The sequence below is a fragment of the Scylla paramamosain genome, chromosome 6, assembly GCF_035594125.1.
Source record: "Scylla paramamosain isolate STU-SP2022 chromosome 6, ASM3559412v1, whole genome shotgun sequence".
NCBI classification, from domain to species: domain Eukaryota; kingdom Metazoa; phylum Arthropoda; class Malacostraca; order Decapoda; family Portunidae; genus Scylla; species Scylla paramamosain.
Genome location: NC_087156.1, coordinates 18,651,997 through 18,676,996, shown reverse-complemented (window position 1 = coordinate 18,676,996; position 25,000 = coordinate 18,651,997). Strand labels below are relative to the sequence as shown.

General features: G+C 43.7%; 1 protein-coding gene and 1 long non-coding RNA gene across 2 annotated transcripts in view; both read left to right on the top strand.

The window, feature by feature from the left end:
- Positions 1–7,567, top strand: part of LOC135101357 (transcription factor SOX-4-like) — an 86,493-nt gene extending 78,926 nt beyond the window's left edge. The window contains exon 2 of the mRNA XM_064005227.1: positions 481–7,567. Within this exon, the coding sequence (XP_063861297.1) occupies positions 481–1,647 (1,167 nt within the window). The 3' untranslated portion in view covers positions 1,648–7,567. The remainder of the gene's footprint in view (positions 1–480) is intronic.
- A 2,123-nt stretch (positions 7,568–9,690) lies between these two features.
- The window catches only part of LOC135101356 (uncharacterized), a 69,293-nt gene continuing 53,983 nt past the window's right edge, over positions 9,691–25,000 (top strand). The window contains exons 1-2 of the long non-coding RNA XR_010269233.1: positions 9,691–10,191; positions 19,344–19,438. This is a non-coding gene — a long non-coding RNA (uncharacterized LOC135101356). The remainder of the gene's footprint in view (positions 10,192–19,343; positions 19,439–25,000) is intronic.

Genomic DNA, 25,000 nt, shown 5'->3' with positions numbered 1-25,000 from the left:
CTTGTTTACCTACTCCATTCTTTCTTTTTCTTGCCTTTCTCTTACTCCCTCTTCTCTCCTCTCATCGAATGTTTTTTTTTTTTCCCTGAGCCCCCTTCTCGCCTTTTCCATTCACTTAGTCCTTTTCTCACCTGATTGTTAAAGAAATCCATTTGTTTTGATGTTCTGAATGGAGCCTTTCTCCCTCCCCATGCTTTTGTTCCTCCTGGTGTGTTTTATTATTTTGGCACCTTTTTGCGATATATATTTTCTACCTACGGTGAATGGACTCCGTGTTTGGCTCTGACTTGGTGCGGCGCTGAGTTCCTGCCGCCGACTTCCTCTTTTAATTAGACATTTTATTTCAGGATTGGAATAGCAATGACTTTTAGTTGATGAACAAGACTCCGTACATACTTTATGATTGTTAGGTGTCTTATTTTAATTTGACCGAAAGTTTTTCATACAATATCATTAACAGGGGCTTTTCTTTCTTTTCAGACGAAGAAGCACAACCCAAACCACGTGAAGCGGCCAATGAACGCCTTCATGGTTTGGTCACAGATGGAGCGGCGAGAAATTGTCAAGTTCGCCCCTGACATGCACAACGCAGAGATCTCCAAGCAGCTGGGAAAGAGATGGAAGAACCTGACAGAGGACCAGCGGCAGCCATATATCCAAGAGGCGGAAAGACTACGTCTGCTGCACATGCAAGAATATCCAGATTATAAATACCGGCCACGCAAGAAGACAAAATCTGGTAACTCTAAGTCAGTGGAGAAGGGGCGAGTGTCGAAAGCTAAGGACAAGAACAGTTCCAGCGTTAATGCCATCAAGGGTGTCAAGCTGACCGCAGACCCATCCAGGGCGCACGTCACCACAGGTCTGTCATCCATAAACCACAACAAGCTCAAACTCAAGCTCAAGATTGACAAAAAGTTCAAGGACTCGATCCGGAACACAAACAACACACACACTATGTACGTTCCCATCGCGCAGTGCACGTCGCCCGCTGAGGTGCCTGCCACGCCCAACGAGATGCCAGCCTCGCCCGAGAGCGCCTCCCTCTATGACAACCACGTGACCACCACGTCCTCCAGTAGGAGCAGCAGCCGCGCAGCCTCTATCAGCCCTGCCCCAGACAAGGAGCCCTTCATTTATGGTCTCTACACAATCGAGAGTGCCCCTGGCCTCACCTCCCTCCGGCCAGAGGCCCTCGTGTCCTCCACCACTGTCACATCCTCTAAAGATGACCATGACGACGACGACGATGATGATGATGAGAAGGATGATGTAAAACAGGACATTCTGATGTATAATCGAAAACGCCATGCGGTGCGGGATGAAGTGTTTGCACCTCGACCGGTCCCTCCAACTTCCCTCTCCAGTTCACGCGCGGCTGATCCTCCGCCCATCAAGATGGAGCCGCTGGACATCAAGCAGGAACCGCCAACGGAGTCCGCGCTGGCCGATCTCGACTCCCTGACGGACCTGCTCCAGATACCCTCCGACTTCAAAGTCGAAGTCGATGAAATCAACTCTGATCTCGACTTTGACGCTGTGTCCACATCATCAGGGTCACACTTTGAGTTCTCTGACGTGTCGGACATGTTGAGTGATATTGGTGTGAGCAATGACTGTTGGGCCGACATCGGTATCATCAACTGATAACCCCGCGGCAGGCGAGCCGCGCAGTGTGCCGTCATCGTGCACTGTGGTGCCAAGCGCACGATTCAGCAACATAAACTTCCACTAGAAGTTGTGGAGTCGAGGAAAGCAGCGCGTGATCTAGTGTAGTGATGTACTTCATGATTCTCCGTGTAATTCTTCATGTTATTACATATATTACTTATAGGAATCATGAGATATGTGGTGGATTGACCTCTCATTTCAGTGTATTCGAAATATAGTCATACCGACACTCTAGGAACATAAACCATTATAGTGTTGAAAAGTGCCAGTTTCACAGGTGGTCGCGTAATACAAACAATAAGTTCACCTGTGCGACAACACGCTCCCAGAGGACGTAATGTTAAGTGCATTTTTTTTTCATCTCACGAGCTGTTTTATTACGTTGTCATCCCATCACCAGTGACTGCAAGCATCACTCATTTCATGTATACATCGTTATTTTCATCATTACATAAATGGAGCATTTTTTTAAAGCCAAAAGCCACAAACCTCCAAAGCCACGAACCCACAGCAAGTACCACTGAACCTGAGGTGGCGCCAGAACCATTGCCATTAAGTTTGAGTTGAGACGCTGAAGAAGAAAGAAGAACCACTTTCCGAAGAGCCATGGAACGGATCCCTCTCAAGTGTGCATTTAGTGGTTCATCATCTCTTCGTTGATCTGCTCTTGAGAGGTTTGTTTTGATTTCCTTGAGTAGTGAGACTGGGACTGTTGATCGTTAGAGAGTCACTGATCCACACACAATACATACGCCGTTTGCTTTTTGCTTGGGCGAGTCAAGTTGAAGGGAAGGATAACGGTAACGTTTAGTACTTGAGGACACGGGAACTTCAGGATATCAGAGCCTCAGTGTTATAATGTTAAGTTCTGGTCGTTCTCCTCACCAGTAAATTATTTCAATAACAGGAATTACCTCCTAACATAATTAGGCCCACCAACCACCCTCCCCCCACCCCAACCCCCTGTCTCTAGTCTTTACGTTCAGGTTACTCCAGAGAAAGAAAACAAAAAAAAAATGTATTTTAATCATTCGACGAAGAAGTTCTCCACAACGCATCCGATGGGCATTTAGTCTGAAACGTGTGTACACAGATGAGCAGGACGCACACGGGCCTGGACAAGGAGCTGTTGTTGACACTAGCTTGTAAGTCCCCCTCAAAAAAATAAAAAAAATACACGACAGTGGAGTTTAAGGTGTCTCGTTTTGATATATTCTGATTCTCCGTTTTCATTTTAATTCTCTCTCTCTCTCTCTCTCTCTCTCTCTCTCTCTCTCTCTCTCTCTCTCTCTCTCTCTCTCTCTCTCTCTCTCTCTCTCTCTCTCTCTCTCTCTGGAGTCCGCCAGTCTTTTCTTTTGTATTCTTGTCAGCACAGGCCAAGAGCAAGATGTTTTGAGGAGAGTAATATTTGTTTGTTGGAAGCTTTGTTGAGAGCAAAACGGCAGACTCAGAAGTGTTACAACCGAGGCTCCTTGGCCCTGTCTTCGTCGTCCCAGCGCTCTCCGAAAAACAGGTTCCACCCACTAAACCACCCGGTTTCATATATATCTATATAAACAGTATATATGAATATCTAGTGTAATGGTCATTTTGTACTAGTATTAATGCAGATATCCGTGCTCTATGGCGCGAAGCGTGGAAGGCGACACTAAAACTGGGTCGTTCTCTACGATTGGTTGGCGAGTTTGGAGGGCGTCGACCAGACAGTACATTCATTGGTCGAGTCGTTGGCCAATCACAGAGTGTAAGACGGGACCAAGTGCGGGTAGACGACTTCCATCGCCTCGGGTCGCGGCGTTCGGGTTATACCATAGACTGCCGATCGTCGGATACACACATTGCATTACACATTATACCCTCTGTCTTTCCTAAGTAAGTAAATGAGAAAAAATCAGCAGGTACGTCTCGTCACTCATTAACCCGAGTGTGGCTGGGCTTAACAGGTCTCGGGAGGGGACCTTATATTTTTTGTATTTTGTTTTCCTCTATTTTGGCTGCAATTTCGATGTCATTTTTTCTTTCCTTGTATTGAAGTTGCACCGTGAGTGTGGTCCCGCCGACTTGCTAATCCCTCTCACACTATTGTCTCGGCATTATCTCTCACTCATGTCTTAGTATCATTAAGGCAACCGTTCTGAATACTGTTAGCTACGCTCTGAAAATGGCTTGGTGTTTTTATGTCAGAAGCTGAATGGCAGTATAAGTAAAAGCATATACATATATATAAACATATACTACTGATGTGATTTTCTGATTGAATCTTCTCACAAGTTTCGACCGTATCACCTTCCCTCCCTCCCGTTTCATTCCTCATGGTAGCCAGCCACTCATGCTTTAGACTTGATTTCTGTCCTTTTCTGTCTCCCTCTTAGTGATCGAACTCAGAACTGTACGGTGAGTTATGCTATAAGCCAAGATGACAAGTTTCGCCTGTGAAATGCATCCTGTATTCCCTTTAAATAGAAAAAAAAAAGTAATGATATGCTTACTCTCATACCATCCTTGCCCCTGTCTGTCCATGTAAACTATTTATGTTTTTTTACATATACAAAAGAAGTTGATTTGCTGGATGTATTTACAGTTTGGATATACCTTGTGTGAAGTAGAACGGGAATGTTTTGTGTGAAGACGAATGTATGTATCGGTACTTGGTGAGGGGAGTCGGGGCTTGTCTGGGAACGCATTCCTTTGACTGAATGATTGTTGAATATTTTGTACTAAAGGAACGCGTTTTAGGATCCCCCGAGTCCCCACGCACCGGTGTCTAGACACCGCATATACAGGTTCTGGATACCGTTTCTCGAGAGGCGAAAGGTACCGATACCACAGAATGTTTCTCGAAGTCCGTCAAAGGGGCCTCACCTCTCCGTGGTTTGGCTCAGGAGGTACCTTTCACGGACCATAGATGCTATTCGCTGGTTATTGATACCGCTTAACTTACGTGAATTAGAGCAATAAGGAGTATTTTGTAGGTGTTTTACAATTTATTCCTTTATACTTATAATGTTTATATATCATGTGAACGAAAGAAACCGGAGAAAAGAGGAATTTCCAGTGTTAGTAACTATGTACTGTAAGGCTCCATGTTCTTTGATACACTTTGGCACGATTGTATACACGCTTGTGCAAGCAGGAGTGGATCTCCCTACGTACATGTTCACTCCACGTTGTTGATCGGGTGGAGTTTGTCTCCTTGTTTGTTGAATAACTTGTAATGGGAAACCAACAACTACAACTAGTTACACTTTTTGGCATGAATATTAACATGACTGTGTCCGGAGTGGATCTCCTTTATAGTAATAATCAATATTGATGGTCAGATATAATAAGAGTTTTTGAATCAGGGAAGCTGGATGGAGTGCGCCTTCATGCAACACACGATGGTACTGAGTTGTCTCGAATTCAGTTCGTCCCCTTTATTTTTTAGAGTTTCTGATCTCCCAGCCACAATCAACTTCCCCACATAACAGTTAATTGTGTCTCCTAGCTGTTACTGGAATCTCCTAGAAAATTCACTGGATCCTGGAATTCCTAAGAGCTCCTGGCATGCACTAGAACACCTGCGACTGGCTAGATGCCTCGCAAAATCAGGTGCTGGAACATTCTTGTCTATTGCAAGGAGCTCCTAGTAGTTACTGGAACCTTTTGTATGCTGCTGGTCGCTCCTGAAGAACTTTGGAGTTGCTACTTTTGTCTCTTAGAGCCTCCAGCAGTGTTTCTTTGTTGCCAGGAGACCGTAGGAGTCCCCCTCGGCATCCTACTGTAACTATGTGTTTGTTGTCAAGAGCTTCTGCCGATTCCTGAAGCCAGTTGATGTTAGAAGTTTCTAGCGGTTTTACGGGATTACTGCACGCTTGACTGTTCCTTGAGGCTGTTATTTACCACTGCTGGAAAACTGCTGCCACGTGGGCCTGTGATCTGCCTCCCCTCCGTCTTTTGTTCACTAAATCATATTGCAGTCAAGTCTCCAACTGACTTGTCCATTTTGGGGGACTTAAGCTTCTCTCAGACAGGTATAATTACACATAGAAGGCGGAAGCCATAGCTGGCAGCCGTTTTCGTCTCATTTGTTGTTATTTTTATTATAAATTCATATTTTTACTTCCAGTAGTCTTTGGAAGTCTCTCAATGTGCGTATGTGACTGGAAACTTCTAGCACTTATGGCAGCAAGGTTTTCTCTCAAACCACAGGGAGCTTCTGGCGACCACTGGAAGTTTCTCGTAAGCGTCTCCTAGCAGTCAAGGGACTTTTTTTTATACTAGGAGCTCCTAGCAATTAGGACCCGTAGCCAACTAGCCGGCAGAGTATTGCCGCGTCTTCCTGAAAAAGTACAATGATCGTGACCGTGAGAGAGCGGCTCGTGAGGACCTGGGTGGCGCCTCCCGAGTTGACGCACCTCAGGATTTCTCGACGTTTTGTTATTTTCCTTAAGTACCCCTTCTGAGATTGGAAGGGTTTATTGGGGGATAGATAAGAGTTAATTTTGTTAAAGATAAGTCCGCTTCAGTCCATTGTGAAAGGAATATTATGAATTTATTTTGTTACATATTTTTGGAACCATTTTGAACTTATTAGTTGTTGTGGGAAAGCCACCCGGGTGTTACGAACTGGTCGCCTGGTCACCTGCCCCTCCCCACCTCCCCCTCCCGCACTCACCTCCCGAAGTCACTTAAAAATATTTACTTAAGTCATTCCATTAATTTTTTTGGTAAATCAGATGTCAGGTAAAACTGACGAGTTTGTTTCAATTTATCGTTTCATGTTGAATATTTGAGGACATATAAGGCGAACAAACATTTTGATCAACTAATTCTTTTTTATTTACTTTACGTTGTGATCGAAGCCAGCAGTCAGCCAGCTTGATAAATTGTCAGTTTAAGCGGCAAACATTATTAAGAGTGAACTTAAGCACCACTTGAGCCAATCACTTCCCTGAAATTGGATAAGCAAATTGATTTTCAGTGTTCAAATGCTGGCCAGCTGGCGTCGCCCCGCGAGGGAATATAATTATAAAAGGTACATATGGACTATATATTTACACGGTCGGTCACCTAGGGATAACTTAGAGCTAATTGTGACATGATCAATTACCTCTTTTTTATATGCTGTTATCACTTATAATTAGATAGAAATTCCAGGTGTTGTGTTATTATTAAAAGTAATATTGGGATATTTATATATAAAAAGTTGGAAATTATGTATGTGTGATAGGTGAGTAGCTGAGTACAACCTTACGGTTATGTTGCTACTTTGTTCTCCGCCAATGAAAAAGGAAAAAAAAATACCAAACAAAAAAAAATATATATATATACATAATATTTTGGATATTTATCAGCATTTGGGATTAAGACGAATATTTATTATGATTTTTTTAACATTAATTTGGTGGCCAGCGGGAGGGCGGCGGCGGCCCCCTCCCCCCTCCCCCCAACACACACCTTCAGGCTGTCACCGTCAAGCACAAACCGGCCGGGCTGTGTCCCCGGGCGGTGGGGGTCGCTGCTTCCCCCGAGCCGAGCAACACGGCGATGCAGTGCGATCCGCCTCGTCCGTGTGATCCAACCTGCCGGATACTTACCTGGTTAAACTTTCGGTGTGCATTATTATTATTATTATTATTATTATTATTATTATTATTATTATTATTATTATTAACGTAATTTTCAGTAAAACAAGTTTTTTCTCGGTCATTTTATTTTTTATGCATTTAATTTTTTTATTTTTTTTTTTATTAATTGATTGCGGACTTTCCTATTATCCTGTGTGTGTGCCGATGCCTCATTGCTAGGTGGAGGAGCATTACTGGCGTGAGGGTCAACTCAAGGCAGTCAAAGGTGGAGTCCTGCACATCGCTCATCAGTTTAGCGGAAAACGATGGACGCATTAAATTTAAAACATGATGGTTAAAGATACACTATCGTAAAGATAATTGGCACTTGATTATTATTGCTTATATAAGAAAAAAGTTTGAATTTATATAATAAATAGTCATCAGCCAAACGTCAGGACTGACTAACTGATTCGCCAGCTGCCAGACGCGGCAAGACTGCTGACACGCGGAGACAGTCATCTAGTCCAGTAAACACATCACTTAATTATTTATCTTCGGTGGGCAAGCAGACCTGTGGGATGGGTGGGGGATGAGGGGCAGGAGGCGAGTCAGTAGTCAGCAGCTGCAACTTGGCTTAAAAAAGATAAATAAGATAAAAGATAAATAGAATAACGATAACGATGACAATCTACATGCGTCTATTTGCTCTGTTTGTCAACTTGTGTTACAGCTTAATATGCTCATATTCCTTTACAACAGGGCTGAGGCGCGGTACACCACACAAGCTAAAAGAAAAGATTAAAGTAATGCGTTTCTTTATTATTTGTTGTTATTATTTTTGGGGCAAAACGGAAAACGTGGTTTCGTTTTCACTTATATTAATTTTGCGCCGTTTTCAGTTTCTTTATTTATCAGCGAAAGAAAAAAAACATTTTGCATCGAGTTTAATTTTGTGTTGCTTTTACCTCTTCATTTTAACAGCGAAATAAAAAGAACAAATTAGTTAATTTCGAATATCAGTTCTTGTTCATATGTTTGAGTACGTATATATTAGCAATGATTTATTTATTTTTTTTCATCTCAACCATATAATTTGATAGCGGAGATCCATACTGTTAAGGATTGTGTCATACCAATGGCCTTATTATACTCCTGTGTTATCAGAAAGCCAATTTTTTCACTTTTATGATTTCGGAAAAAAAGACAAAACAAAAAAATGGTTCTGACAAAAAAAAAAAAAGATATATAAATAGTAACACCCATCCTCCATCGTGTCCAACCCACTCTGGAAATTAAAAACAATGTGATTTAAGCCACTAAAAATAATAGAAAGCCTTAGACATTTATTCAAGGCAGCTACCTAGTCAAGAAGACCACTGAGCCCTGGCGGGGAGGGGCCTTGGGGCGCCGGGGGGAGAGGGGAGTCACCCTCTTCCTCCTCTTCCTTCTCCTTCTCTCCTGCTGCTGCGCCTCCCACTGCCTCACCGGGCGCCGCGGGAGGCCTCCTCGTGTCCCTGGGAGGTAGAAATAAAGGCAAGATGACCTCATGAAAGGAAGAGGTCCCCCGCCCCCCCTGCCCTGGCGCCGCCCCCCCTCACCGGCCCTCAAGTGTGCCTCTTAAACTTTCCTCTGTACATAGCGTTGAGTGACGTTTTCCTATTATTATTATTATTATTATTATTATTATTATTATTATTATTATTATTATTACTATTATCAGTCATTATGATCATTCTTATTATTATTATCAGTTGTATTTTTATTATTATTATTTTTATTATTATTGGTTATTTTGTATTTTCCATGTTTTGGTGGTTGTATATACATTTTTGTAGCGGGTTCTTGCGCGTCTCCTCAGAACATTGCAAGAAGGACCCATTTACTGTACAGGTCTCATGTGCACCACCGTAAGCTTAGTGTACAGGACAAAATATGTAAATATGAATTATTATGTGAATAAGATTGATAACCACGTTAATTTGTATATTGACTGTTCTCTCGCCATTTCTTACATCACTGTTAACCCCCCTCAAAAACTATTATGGGTAAGAAAGTGAAAAAAAAATAATAGAGCGAGGGTGAAACATTCTTGAAAGTATAAAAAAAAAATAAACAAGGTTTGTGTGACACTCGCTCGCCACTGCAAACCCACTGTAACATGGATGAAAAATACAAAAAAAAAAAAAAAAAAATTTATATTCGGCCATTGCCAATTGTACGTCAGCAACTTTTTTTCTTTTTTTTCGCTTAATGTTACAGGCCAGAATTAGGTGGTCTTGTATATGCTGTGGGCCGGAGGTAGAGATTTTCAATTGTACAAAGTGTATTTTTATTAGCAACTTATCCCATGAAATACAAAGTGTTTGATAAAAAAAATGTGTGTTTCATACCCACACCTGAAAGAGAGAGAGAGAGAGAGAGAGAGAGAGAGAGAGAGAGAGAGAGAGAGAGATTATAAGAACATAAGTAAGCACAAGTAAACTACCTCTTGTTTCAAGGAACACACTTCTCTTTTACATTGACACTACATACAAAGGTAATTAACTGAAAGAGATGAAAACAACAAAGAAGTAGACTTCAATATGACTATTATACATGAATTACAAATAACAATCAGTTAATTAAAACAAACAACACTGGTAAGAACAACCATTAACGAGTGTTTCATGGAGGAGTGTGAGAGAGAGAGAGAGAGAGAGAGAGAGAGAGGGAGGAAAGCAGCCTAACTCTCACTCTCTTCATATTATTTAATACACCAGCAGCATTGAGGCTCAACACACCTCCAGCACCTCCAGCAGGCTTCTTACAACAAATACTTGGCCCTCAGAGACGACACACTTAAGGATAACAGGAAAAGGAGAAGACATACCAGACACTTGAGAATTAGAACTGCCCACGCCACTCACAGGGAACCATTCGCACGCCGTCCGTGGATGGGTGAGGACGGTGGCTTCCTAATCGCCGCCAGGTAAGCAAGATGAAAAATAGGGAGTATAAGGTGTTTAAATCTTTATTGTACGGGTCACAAACTATAGATGATAAGGTGATATGTAAATTAAGGTGATGTATATATATATATATATATATATATATATATATATATATATATATATATATATATATATATATATATATATATATTTTTTTTTTTTTATTTATTTATTTATTTTATTTTATTTTATTTTTTGTTCAAGTGGACTGAATTCGTCTGTGCCTCCCCTATGCTGGCCTCGCACCCAACCACTTACCTACCCACCCACTCCCTCCCTCCCTCCTTGTCTTGCTCACTCTCATAGCTTAATATATCTTAATCATTCTAGCGTGGATTGTAATAATCGTCATAAATGAAGATATATAGGGATAAGTAAAATAAAGAATGGTGTAATGGTTTTGAAATGAGCAGGGGTGGCAACGACCACCCGCCCCTCTCCCTCCTCATCGGTTTCGGCCTCCCTCCCCCTCCTTCTTCGCCTCCCACTTATAACACGATATCATGATTATTTCGGGAATGGGCTGCAGTCATAGTCACGAACATAGTAAGTTACAAGTTAATATGTGAAGTAACTAGGTATTTTTAGTTAGTCTTTAAGTAATATGAAGTAACTGTGTTTAAAGTTTAAATGCCTGGGTCCACCATTACTCCCTAAGCCTCCCCCACTTTGTACTTACCCTGCCCCCTCTCCCCGAGCCGGCCACACGTCGCCCATTCCCTCCTTCCCTCCTCTCCTTCCCTTCGATGCCCCCCACTATTCACGGAAACTGGCTTCCCTTCCTTCCCCCATCCCTACCACAAATCAAGAATGGCATAAGCCGTATTGATTACTCGTGCACGGGTTGTAATAATGGCCGCAAATAAAATGTAGTTAGTCATGATGTGATGATAAAAGACCAGTTGATGTGTTAAAAATGGACCTGCTCCCCTCCCTCTCCCCGCCACTACCTTCCCTCAGCCGGCCTTCTCTTCCTTCCTGTGTTTCCCTCCCCGCTTCTTTCTACCCTTCCCTTCTCGTCATCATCATTTGTACATGGATCGTTATAATAGACACAAATATCAGGTACTTCGTCGTAAGTTGATATGTAAGATGAGTCAGTCATGGTGTAATTTGAAGTTTAAATGGATTGCTCCTTCACGGCCCCTCCCTGAACTAGTCGCCCTGCCTTTCCCCCCCCCCCATCCCTGCCTCTCAGACTACCAAGTAAGTTATCAATTGTTGTAATAATTCGTGCGTGGGTGTATTAAAAAAATGAGTCAAGAATAGGAGTAATTTGTTAAAAAAAAAAAAAAAGTCATTGTAAAAGCAAGGTATTTTGTCAATTTGAATGGAGCGGCTACTCTGCTGACTACCAAGTAAGTTATCAATTGTAATAATTCGTGCGTGGGTTTAAGTACTAAAAAATGAGTCAAGAATAGGAGTAATTTGTTAAAAAAAGGTCATATTGTAAAAGCAAGCAAGGTATTTTGTCAATTTAAATGGAACGGCTACTCTGCTACCCTGCCTGAGCCAGCCACCCGCCGCCGCCTTCTCCCCTCCTCTCTTCTTCCTTCATTTCACCAAAGCCGGCCTCCCTCGCCCCCTCCCTATCTGTGCCTTTATCCCACCCCTCTTGGCGTGGGTTTCCCCACTCGCCCTGTCATATCTCTTTCCAGAATACGTAGACCCCATCCTCCTCCTCCCTCCCGCCATTCCCGCTATTCCCTCTATTCCCTCTATTCCCCCTAGGTTACCAGTTCCCACTAAAGAGGGGGAAAAAAAAAGGCAGATAGATACGTAGATATAAAGATAGATATGTAGATATAGGCACAGATACATACATACATAGAAATAAATAGATGGATACATACATACATGCATACATGCACACATGGGGAGGGGAGAAGAGCAAGTTAAGCCTAAAACAGCTCCTGATGACTTCATTTTTTGCTCTTTCTGACCTCCTAAAAGATCTTTCTTAACCTATGTCAACCCCCTCACGTAGCTTTTCCAGCCCCTTATTCACCGACCCCGCCATTCCCAGTCCCCTGTCCCTTCTTTTCCCTGACACCTCTCCCCTGCCCATAGCTCCCACCTTGTCCACTCTGCCTCGTCCGTTCTCCTCTCTCCTCTCTTCACCTTTATCAGTCCGCCCACCACCGTCCCGCTATTCCCTTCATGCTTCCTTTCAACTTTTACCATTCCTTTTTCATTGGCTACTGCACCATGCCCCTTTTTCATTGGCTACTGCACCATGCCTACTCTCTATCTCTACTGCCTCCACTCTCCCCCTCTCCCTATACCTCTTCTCCCCCTTACTCTCCCCTTTCACCATCATGCCACGTCCCCCTTGCCCGCCTCCTCCACCACCGTCAGCACAGTAAAGCCACGCAGCACATGCACTAAAGACAGGGTAACAGGAAGGCCTCAGGGACGTGCACCCTTGGGAATGTATTTATTTTATTTTTTTTCACTTCTCAGACAGTTGTGTGAACTTGTGTTTTGTGTCTTTGGACTAGTGTTTGTTGTCGACCTTATGGTATTAAAGGAACGGAGTAGATAGAATTAGATAGATAGATTAGAACCACTAATGATTCAGCTCAACGGAGAGAGAGAGAGAGAGAGAGAGAGAGAGAGAGAGAGAGAGAGAGAGAGAGAGAGAGAGAGAGAGAGAAGGGCGGGCGGGCAGTGATTAATGTATTGCTCTAAGTGATTCAGATATCAGATTGATCACACACACACACACACACACACACACACACACACACACACCAGATCACGTGATTCTCAATAGCTTGTGTGACACGTGGGGCGGCTCTAAGTGTGCTTGCCTACTGGCTTGCTGCTCCCGCCGCGCTCTGCCAGACGTAGGAAGTCTTTAAAGGGACGTGTGCGCAGCTTGTCAAGGCTGTCAAAGGTTGACGTACGCCTGAGGAGGATAGCGGACATTTTATTTTTATTGGTTTATTGGTTTAGAATATTCCAAAAAAACGGAAATTAGTCTTGGTGGTTTACTCAGTCCACGGACGTAGTCAGGACAGGGAAGGGCAGCAAGTTGTGGCCGCAGCTACCCGCCCGTCAGGCCAGTCGACTCATTCCTCCTCATTCTTCTCATTATCCACCTCTTCTTTGCTTCTTTTATCGCCATCCACGCTGATCTAATCGTATCGAACTTGTCCATTCCAACCATTCTTTATCCCGTCTCCTCATCTTCGTTTTCAGTCTATTTTCTACTATTCTGCGTCACATCTTGTCTCCTTGCTTCCATTCAGCATTTACCATTATCCCTTGTCTAATGTTCCCTATTCCTCTGGCATTCTCGGTCTCTATTCCTCCTTTCCTTCAGTTCCTACCTGCTCCACTCTCCCCATGCTCTATTCTACGTCTTCTTTCTCTCTCTGCCAACCTACACCCAACCTCTCTTCGTCATTCTCCCCCTCCTCCGCTTTACCCACCCTTGTCTCTCCCACTCTTACTCACTCCCTTTTCCACCCATTCATGTCCACCAGCCTGTGTGCCTGCCCGCCTGCCTTCATGCGCCATCCCTACTCACAGTAAAGTCAAACAACTCATGCACTATACACCAAATACAACACACTCCCCAGGGACGCGTGCTCACGGGAATGCAGTGCTTCTCTCCCTTTTGTGTGATCAGCACTGTGTGGTCTTTAAATATGCTTAGATATCTTTAACTGAGTGATGTTGTTTTGCATTATTAAAAATTCATGTTCGTTTGAAAACCATAGTGTGTGAAAGTATCTGGTCGAGGTATTCAGGTGACATTTAGAAGGGAGATGTACTAGGTAAGGTGTTTAAGGTTACTAATTAGGATAGGACAAGAATTAAAGGGCTCTTGTTTGATAGCTCGTCATTTGAAAATAAAGGAGGTATTGATCCTAAGTTACTAGGCTGTTTTTTTTTAAATAAGGATGATTGATAGACAGTTATGTTATGTATTATAATGTACAGCGAATGCTACGTGTAGGCCTACTTGCTTCTTTTGTTTTATGTTCCTATGCTGTTGGTTCAATAGGGACCTTTAAGAGAGTATTAAATAAATTTATGGCTATGGAAGATAGTGGCTATAGATATATGTATGTGTATTATACGTGTAGGCCTACTGGGTTCTTGAAGCTTCCCTTATGTTCTATTCTTATATTCGTTAGAAAGTTTGAACGCAAATAATTCTCCTCAATGGGAGAAAGGGGGGGAGAGGGGGGGTACTAGCTGTCTATCACGTGATTCTCAAGACAGGGTGAATTACACGTGAAATGGCCCTGCCTATGAGGATGCTTGCCTGCTTAGTGTGCTAGTCGCGGCGTGCCAGACAGCGAGAGGCACATTAAGGCGCCTGAATCCCGCAAGTCAAACTTCCGTCAAAGATCAACGTGCACTCGAAGATGGCGGAGGGAATTTAATTTTTATTGGGTTTGAATATTTGATCATGCAAATATGGGGAGTCATTGGGCGATATTCCACTGTGAGGACACGAACTGAAGCTTGTCGAGGCCACTGCTCCCCGCCCGTAAGGGGAGGCGAACCACTCTTTCCCTCTCATCGTTCTTATTATCCACCTCATTTATTCTTGTTTATAAGTTTTGGGTGGCTGCCCTTGCAATCACAACCAGCCCCGCTGCGTGTGCAATTGTAAACACTCCCACACACGCACTGGCCTCGCCCAGCTTAGTCCTCCGGGAACACGCTGCCTGTCCCGATGTGATGACGTCAAAACACCGACAAACGCTTTGGACCAACACGGAGCCACGCAGTCTGTTATTTGTTGCAGGCCACTCAATTCCCGCCTGGCCTCCCTCACTACAGGTTCACTACAGGTTCAGTCGTGGGATCGCCTCGTCCAGTGTTGAAAGGTCACTAAGTGCTTACAGCAGACAACAATTTGTACGAGTACGCTGGGCTTCATTATTTAGGCTACGCACGTTTTGCTCAAATTCCTTTATACTCTTGGTCGTTTATGAAGTCTGGACATGGTAGTATATGAACACAAGTGTACGGTCTCTCTCTCTCTCTCTCTCTCTCTCTCTCTCTCTCTCTCTCTCTCTCTCTCTCTCTCTCTCTCACGCACACACACACTCACACACACACACACACACACACACACACACACACACACACACACACACACACACACACACACACACACACGAAACGGAATAGAAACTAACGCTGAGGGTAAATACACACAGATTTTATTTTCTCGATTGACGTCACGAGCATCTGACGTCATGGGCCCCAGGCAGCGTGAATGAGCGTGGTACCTAGGTGAGGTGGTGGTGGTGGGTACGTGCCTGTGTGTAGCGCTACTGGTTGTGCTTTATAGGCGCCAAAACAAGGAAGGCTGTACACGCGTGCTTCAGGTTACGGTAATTCAACAAACGTGGGTAGTTTTCTTCAGCATTGAGTACGTAGGATACAAGCTCGGGAGATAAACATGAAGAGTTTGATGAAGTTGACATTGCTCCTTGCATTATAATATTACACATTTCATTACGTCCATTCGTGCCTGTGGAGCTTTGAGGAGAGGCGCGTGGCAGGAGTGGACGTGTACAATGATAGAATGGATGTGGCTGTAGTACATTTGAACGAAACCTCTTGGTGATACATTTAGCATTTACTGTATTTGATTTCATCTTACTTTAGCTGGCCCGGTGTAGTGAAGGAAGAGAAATTAGTGACGTTTTTTACCGCCATTGCTATTGATTTTACTCGAAAACTGCATGTACTGTACTTTATTTTCATTTTAACTGGTTAATTTTTGCGGTCTTGTGTGATATGTATGACTGGCCAAATCCAGCTTAGATATCTCACAAGCAGGCCTAGTACAAGTCTGACCAGTGGGGGCTACCTATCTATCTTCAGTAATGAGGAGTGAACGAGTATTGTGAATTAAACCAAATAAATCTTTCTTACCCACTTTGTCTCGGTCGTATCAGACACGTGAAAGGCGAGCAACGCGGAGATTGAATGGCTTGAGTTGCAGGTCTATTATCGTAAAACTGCGGTATCACATTGTTCAAACGGGTCATTAAGACGTAAAACTTATAATGATAATATAGGTTGTCATCATTTCGTAAAGTTGGAACACGGTATTAAACTTACTATGGAAGATGATAATGGTAAAAGTGATATAGTGATAACAATGATGTGGTGGTAGTGATAATAATGATAATAATAATAATATGATAATAATAATAATAATAATAATAATAATAATAATAATAGTAATAACGAAATCAACATCATCATCAACAACAATAATAATAATAATAATAACAGTAACAACAGTAATATCAATAATGTAAACACCGGTACTAATATAGATTGCCACATCATCTTCACTTACCTGCCTCAACTTGCTGTGAGTAAAGGGAGAGGATATTCAACATAATCCCAATCGTAAGGAGATATTCACGTTATCCTCACTGATTGTTGTCTGCTCTGGATTCGCTCTTGCATCACCTTTACTAAGATATTGTACGTTATAGTATTAGTCTCTGAAACTACGAGATTTTGATGGTTTTGTATGCTTTTAGTTCTCTTAGGCCACTTTTCTTATTGTATATAGTATTAGTCTTTTTAGCTACGAGATTTTGATGATTTTTGTATGTCTTTCGATCTCTTAGGTCACTTTTCTTGTTCCGTATTGGTTGGTTTTGTACTCAGAGTATCCTCTCTCTCTCTCTCTCTCTCTCTCTCTCTCTCTCTCTCTCTCTCTCTCTCTCTCTCTCTCTCTCTCTCTCTCTCTCTCTCTCTCTCTCTTATTAGCATTTTTGTTCCATTCATGTGTTTCCTCAAATATTTATATCATATACGTGTATCTTTTTTATTATCACTCCCTGCCACTTTTTTCCCTTCACTTGCATCCTCCATTTCTCTACATCAATTTTCTCCCCTCCGATGTTCAGTTTCCCTTCCTCCTTTGCCTGCTTCCCTCCGTTTATCCTCGTTTTCCTCCGCCCCTCGTCTTCGCAACCCACCCGTCTGGCTTCGCGGCGTTTTGGTCACCCGGTAACCTTTTTCGAGGCGGCCGTCAAACTTGCCCGGCCTCCACTCCGCGCCCTGCATCCAAACCAGCCAAGAATTTGCGGTCAATTGAAGAAAAAAATTACCCCAATCCAGTTAACCGAGGCGGGTAATCTCGGTCCACGTATGAATATATGGAGAATTTTTCCCCTCAGGTATGGGAGGAATGGAAGTCTGGAAGGGGGCACTGGGGGTGATGGAGGGCGGGGGTGATGGAATTGAGTTCGTCCACCTTTGTCAAAATAGCTTACGTAGAGGCAGACTTGTGGAGGAGACCAGAATATATAAAGAGGAATATTCTTAACTGGCTACCGCAAACTGTCCAGGTGAATATAATGTTTTAGTTAACTCGTCCATGTTAGATAGTGCAGATTTTTCGCCGCAAAAATCCGTTTATGTAAATGTATAAACTTTTTTTTTCATGAAATAGTCCAATTACCGAGAATTTCTCATTAAATATAAATACTAAAAGCATTTATCTGTGCTGCGAAATGCTTGGAGTGTTTGCCTCCTGAATATTTTATTTCTTTGCATAATGCCACGGTGTCATTCCCACGCCTGGACGAGCGGAACAAAATGGTGGAAGCGATGTTGAAACTGCAGTGATCCTTTTAGCTGCGTTCAGACGTGTTGGAATTCTTTTTATGGTTTTATGTTGCAAGCTGTGTTACTCAAGTTTTATATATATGTAAATGAAATGTGGAGGAGACGGCGTGGCGGACAAGCATGACAGACCTAGGAATGGACTGAGCGAGTATTACTGATCCATTATAATCACGAAGCTCTTGGCTTACTGAAGGACGAGTCCCACGTGGAAAGTTTAATTATTTCCTTCGGGAGTGTAATGGATTAGTTGTTTAAACTTTGCTAGAAACTCCGCGTTCCATCTTCATGGAGTTGCCAGTTATTTAAGGGTCGCAGGACCATTGCAACTCACTCAAAGAGGCGCGGCCATTAGGAACACTGAGCCAAACAATCAGACAGCATAAAATTATACAACGAAAGTTAGGTGTTTTGGGAGTTTTCTTGTAATCTTTCTCTCCCTCACCCCCTTCTACTCCTCTCCTCATATCTCTTCCTCTCCCTCCCTGTCTCCCTGCCGTGGAGTGCTGAACCCAAGCTTGATATGATAACTGCACGTCACATAAATGATTAAATAGTAATTAATTTACTCAATTATTAAGTGTGTCCCGAAGTCGGAGTAATATTTTGTCCAACAAATTCTGTGTTGCCAATATTTAAATTCAGTTGTGTGGAGGCGGGGAGAGCGAGATGTGAGGGTGCTGGTGGCGACAGCTGAGCCCTTCGTTCCTCTTCCTCCTCCTCCTCCTGCTGCTGCTGCCCTTCCAGTGTAGCGCCATGCCGTCGCGTGAGGCGTGGCAAGGCTGGGGGCGTGTGGCGTGTTGATGGTTCGCTCGGCCACGCTAATTGGTTTTCACAGTCTGTGATAACGATGCAACTTTGGTAGTTATTTGAAAGTGTAAACGTTTCCTTATGTTGTGTCGATTTGTTTTGCCGCACCTCACTGCTTCCCCAATGACAATACTCGGTGCCAGCCCGGAACAGAACAACGGAAAAAAATACCAAGTTAGCGTGCAGCCGTGTGACCTGTTTCTGGACTGTAGGGACGTGTGACCTCTGAAACAGCGGTCATAAATCCTGCCTTTACAGCACGCCTCGCTGCTCATAAAACATAAATAGAATACGGAAATGAATGACACCAAAGCAACGCACAACTTTAAGCTTCATGACTCTGGAGGAAGAATGTTGCTCCTGGTAACCGCACCTTCAGCAGTTCAATCCAAGCCGACCGGACTTACATAAACACCACGAATTTATTTCCTAACTTTATGGGCAGATTAGATAAATTTTTGAATAAGATGATAGGTGGAAACAGATAGGCTTGTTTCGCATACGGACTGCTACGTGTAGTAGACCTGATGGCTTCCTGTAGCTTTCCTTATTCTCTTATGTTCTTAAATTCTTGTATAATGTTCGACTCTCCTTTTTAACATATTTGAATATAATACCATTGTTTCATTCTATTTGAGATTATTTACACCTTCCATCTATGCACTCAACGCTAATGGATTTTCTTGTATTACAGTGTTATAGTAAAGTTTTCGTACTGTGAAAAGCAGTGACGTGACAAGTGAACAAGGCTGAGGGAGTGGAATGGACGCCGGGCAACTCTTCAGCCAGGTAGAGAAAATGTTCATGCAGTTGGTGGAGAGAGAGAGAGAGAGAGGAGAGAGAGAGAGAGAGGAGAGAGAGAGAGAGAGAGAGAGAGAGAGAGAGAGAGAGAGAGAGAGAGAGAGAGAGAGAGTGTGGTGTGTGTGTGTGTGTGTGTTTTAGTCAGTCTGTGCTTCGGTATTTTTGGGGCGTGTATTTTTTCCACGGGCAGAGTTTTCAGTCGGTCTTTTTCGTTGCTTTTTACTGTTTTATTTTTTATTCCCTTGGAGACACACACACACACACACACACACACACACACACACACACACACACACACTCACCCGGTGACAGAGTGTATGTTTAAAGGAATGTGGAACTCAATTTTTCGACCGTGCGCCGCCGTACATGAAAGTCGCCACTTTTCGAAATATAAAACTATAAAATAAACAATTCTGGTAAATTGAAAAGCGTCGAGGTGGTGGTGGTGTGTTGGAGATGGACGCAAACCCTCTCCCCAATCCCTACTTCTCCCTCCCTCCCTCCTTCCCTCCCTCCCTCCTTCCTTCCCTCCCTCCCTCCCTCTCTCTCTCTCTCTCTCTCTCTCTCTCTCTCTCTCTCTCTCTCTCTCTCTCTCTCTCTCTCTCTCTCTCTCTCTCTCTCTCTCTCTCTCTCTCCCCTTCGCCCTGCTTATTTTTCCTGTTATTCTCCCCTCCCCATGAGCTCTTCTCTCTCCTGCGTCTCTCCATTTCCCCATGCCTATTTTTTCCCGGTTTCCCTCCCCTCCCAGTGCTTCTTTCCTATCCTCTCTCCAAATTCATATCTGTCTCCCTTTCTCCTGCATTTCTTCCTTTTCCGTTTTTTTTTCTCGATTTTCCTCCTTTCCCTTGCCTCTTTCCTCTCTCTCTCTCTCTCTCTCTCTCTCTCTCTCTCTCTCTCTCTCTCTCTCTCTCTCTCTCTCTCTCTCTCTCTCTGCCTGCGTTTCGTCCCTCTGTTTCTCTCCCCTCCCACTTTCTCTATCCAATTCCCATCCCTCTCTCCCCTGCCTTGTCCAGCATCCCCTTCCTCCCTGCCTCTGCTTCCCACTCTCTGTTCTTTCACAATATCCCAGCCCTTGCATCCTTCCCTGCCTTGCCTCATCCCTCTTCTCAGACTCTTTCCTTTCCTCGTGCTGTGCCTGTCATCCTTGTTTTATTCTTCATTCATACTTGTGATCTCTACTTATTATACACCTATACCTTGTTTTTCTTTTTCCTTTCATCCTTCTTCTATAATAAGCTCTTAATATTTCTATACTACTTGGCATGGTACTGTAGTTTTTCTTTTTAACTCATTTTTATCAAACTACTACTTCCCTCCCTCTGTCTCCCCTCTCAGCCATGCGTTTTCCCCCTTTCACCTCTGTATTGCATCTCAGATAAAATACATTACTACATCCCTTTTAATTCTCACACTTCCGTCTCTCCTCATTGCGCAGCGACAGAGAGAGGGACGGTAACAGGTTCAAGAGAGATCAGGTGGCGGAGGGTAAACACATCACTCTTTGACAGATGGATTGATGAAGAGAATGAGTGAGGGAGGAAATGTTGCAAAATGTATTCATCACAAAAAACTTTTAATAGCTCGTAGTAGTTTTACATGTATCACTTCTCTGCCATCGTTTATGTATTTATCTATTTATTTATTTATTTATCTTTTTTATTCTGTCGTATACATTAGGTTTCCGTGTTTTACTGAGCAATAGGCCATTTTATGAGTGATTTCTTTTCTGTCTTTTTTTTGGTGTGTCATCATTCAATTTGCCACGTATTACAAAGGGAAGGGGTAAGGAGGAGGCAGAAAAAATGCAATGAATTCGAGATTCCTACACAAAAAATGGGAAAATTAAACTCGAGTTCCTTCCATTTCAGGAAAAAAAAGTTTCGCTGTAGAGACTTATTTTTATTTTGTCGTCGGTGTCAAATTAAAAGTTTTGGTCGTTTCTGCATCACAATTAGACACGGTGACAGTGCCTATTTGTGCCCTTAATTACTTTTCCCTGCTGTGTGTGTGTGTGTGTGTGTGTGTGTGTGTGTGTGTGTGTGTGTGTGTGTGTGTGTTTGAGAGAGAGAGAGAGAGAGAGAGAGAGAGAGAGAGAGAGAGAGAGAGAGAGAGAGAGAGAGAGAGAGAGAGAGAGAGAGAGAGAGAGAGAGAGAGAGAGAGAGAGAACGTAGTAGTAGTAGTAGTAGTAATAGTAGTAGTAGTTGTGGAATCATGTTTGTTCACTGCTATACAATGTTTTCACAATGATATATTATCCTCTCTATGCCATACCATGTTGTACTGTACTGGAGTCATGCTATATTGTGTTCTGGCATGGTGTCGCTTGGAGCCTCTGAACTTACCCCGCCCTTCCCCTCTTGCCACTTGCAACTTCCAACTCAAACTGCTCCCGAGGGCCACACTAGCGCCAACTGTGTCTACCTACCACAGCCCTGCCTTACAAGTGTGCCGCCCGTGCTGTCCTCGTTACCCTTGCAGTGCTGTGGGATGCTTGTTTCATTCTTCTCGAGATATTTATTGTCCTCGTGGCATATTTCGCTCCCCGTCCCCTTTCCACCCCCGGATAACTGATTTTATTATTTTTCACGTTTAATAATTCTGTCACTGCGACTCTTGGCGATGGATATTAAATTCCAGCGCCGCGATTTATTTATTTATTTATTTATCAAATTAATGTAGGGAGTTTTGGGAATAGTTTTAGCCTCGCTCGTGCTTGTTCGTTCATTCGTGTGTGCGCGCGTGTGTGTGTATGGGACGATATGGGTGGGTGGGTGGGTGGACGGGTGTGTTACGCGTAGGTGAGGTGGTTATAGTGTGTGTGTGTGTGTGTGTGTGTGTGTGGGTGTGAGTAGATGTGCATGTGTGTGTGTGTGTTTGGGAGTTAGGTTTGTTTGCTTGTTTGGAAATGTGGTGGTGATGGTGGTGATAAATGACAGTGAAAGTGTTAATAAAGCGATGGTGATGCTTATGTGTGATAAAGGGAAAGGAGAGAGAGAGAGAGAGAGAGAGAGAGAGAGAGAGAGAGAGAGAGAGAGAGAGAGAGAGAGAGAGAGAGAGAGAGAGAGAGAGAGAGAGAGTGAGTGAGTGAGTGAGTGAGTGAGTGAGTGAGTGAGTGAGTGAGTGAGTGAGTGAGTGAGTGAGTGAGTGAGTGAGTGAGTGAGTGAGTGAGTGAGTGAGTGAGTGAGTGAGTGAGTGAGTGAGTGAGTGAGTGAGTGAGTGAGTGAGTGAGTGAGTGAGTGAGTGAGTGAGTGAGTGAGTGAGTGAGTGAGTGAGTGAGTGAGTGAGTGAGTGAGTGAGTGAGTGAGTGAGTGAGTGAGTGAGTGAGTGAGTGAGTGAGTGAGTGAGTGAGTGAGTGAGTGAGTGAGTGAGTGAGTGAGTGAGTGAGTGAGTGAGTGAGTGAGTGTGTGTGTGTGTGTGTGTGTGTGTGTGTGTGTGTGTGTGTGTGTGTGTGTGTGTGTGTGTGTGTGTGTGTGTGTGTGTGTGTGTGTGTGTGTGTGTGTGTGTGTGTGTGTGTGTGTGTGTGTGTGTGTGTGTGTGTGTGTGTGTATTCTTTCGGGTGGCGACAAGGCTCATTTAGTGCTAGCGATGGGCGGTGTTTCATATATCGTCAATTCGTCTGTGCTGAGGGAGAGGCGAGGGCAGGGAGGGAAGCAGAGGGAGTAAGGGCGACGTTTATACGTTAGTTAGAAGGGGTAGGAGGTGACTGGGTATGTTAGTGGATGGACTGGTATAGAGAGAGAGAGAGAGAGAGAGAGAGAGAGAGAGAGAGAGAGAGAGAGAGAGAGAGAGAGAGAGAGAGAGAGAGAGAGAGAGAGAGAGTTTAGGCAGTACGGATGGCAAACTGCAGGTGTGTGTGTGTGTGTGTGTGTGTGTGTGTGTAGTCGTATACTAAGTAGGGTGCATGGTGTAGTAGTAGGAGGATGGTGTGGGAGTGTAGCAGATATAACATCATGACTTCCTGTTAGTAATGCCAGATATTTAATTGCACGCACTGTTGCTGTTGGCGGGGCCCGTACAGTACAGCGTGGCAGCGAGACGTGACGCGGTGAGGTGAAGAGACAGACAGCCAGCCATTTTGATACCCCCTCCTGCCCCTCTCGCTCTCCATATATTCTCCAATCCACAAATCCAGCACAAAATAGGAAAACGATTTGGGATTGGCGCACGTGGCTTTGGGAGAAAAAAGAAAAAAATTATATATATATTCACGAGGGTTGCGGCCGAAGGGAGAAGTAAGTTTTAAAAAGAGAGAGGGAAAGAATCGAGGAGGAGGAGAGGGAGAGAGGGAGGGAGGGAGAGTAAAACGTCTCCAGTTATAGACTCATGTTTATAATCCCACGAGCAGTGCAGAACAAAGCGTTTTATCGCCTACCATCATCACCCGCTTGAGAGAGAGAGAGAGAGAGAGAGAGAGAGAGAGAGAGAGAGAGAGAGAGAGAGAGAGAGAGAGAGAGAGAGAGAGAGAGAGAGAGAGAGAAAGAGCGGGTGTCTCGTAACATTATGCTTCTGCTGGAACTGCTATTAATCGCCGTGGTATATATATGCATTAGTTTTCAAAATATGTCTATTAGGTTTGGTATTGCGAGTTCATGTGGACGGTGATATTATTCAGCTGATGGCACATGGAATTTTAGGACGCGTTATTTTCCCTGATACGACTTTACAAAATCTATTTTACATATCTAAATTGCATTTTGATAAATTCGATTGGGTGTGTGTGCCGAGGGAAGCGAAGCGATGGATATAGGGGTGGATGAGGGGCATTAGGGAGGGAGATAGAAGAGGGAGGGAGAGGGAGGAGCACGAGAGGAAACGTAACCAAGAGGGATGGAGGAAAACTATGTGAGTGGAGCGAGTAGTGTGAAGACAGCTGCGGGGAGGAGGGGAAAAGAGGAATAAAACGAAGGAGCATAGAAAATGATTGCCAATAAAGGGGAGGAGCATATAAAGGAAATGGGAATAAAGTGAAGGGAGCATGTGGAAGGGAATGGAAAGCGGTGGAACATTGGAGGCATATTAAGGGAGAGCGAGAAAGAGAGATTTGTTTTTATAATCGAAAGCAGAATGGAATCGACAAAGAAAAAAAGAACCACTTGTAATTCCTTCTTCTCTTTCGCGAATGCCTATAATACACGCATGGAAAGAAAGATGAAGGGAGGGATGTAAATATGAAATGGAGGGAATGTTTACAGGGAAAGAGGAGGAGGAGGAGGAGGAGGGCAGGAGGAGGAGGAGGAGGAAGAGGAAAGGTAGAAGTTTGATGCCTGCTGATGTCACTCCCCTTAAGGTTTTCCTCTTTCTTCCTCCATCCCTCTCTTCTCCAGGCTTCCATTTCCCTCACTCTTTCCTCCAGGCTTCCCTCTTCTCTTCCTTCTCTCTCTCTCCCTCTCTTCTTTCTTCCCCCTCCTTTCTCAGCAGCCCGAGGGAGAAATTCCAGATGGATAAATTTAAATAAAGTCAGAAAATCCCCCATATGTATGTTTATATACGTACAGCTGCCTGTGTATGTGTTTGCTGTGCGTGTGCGCGTGTGCGCGCGCGTACAGCTGT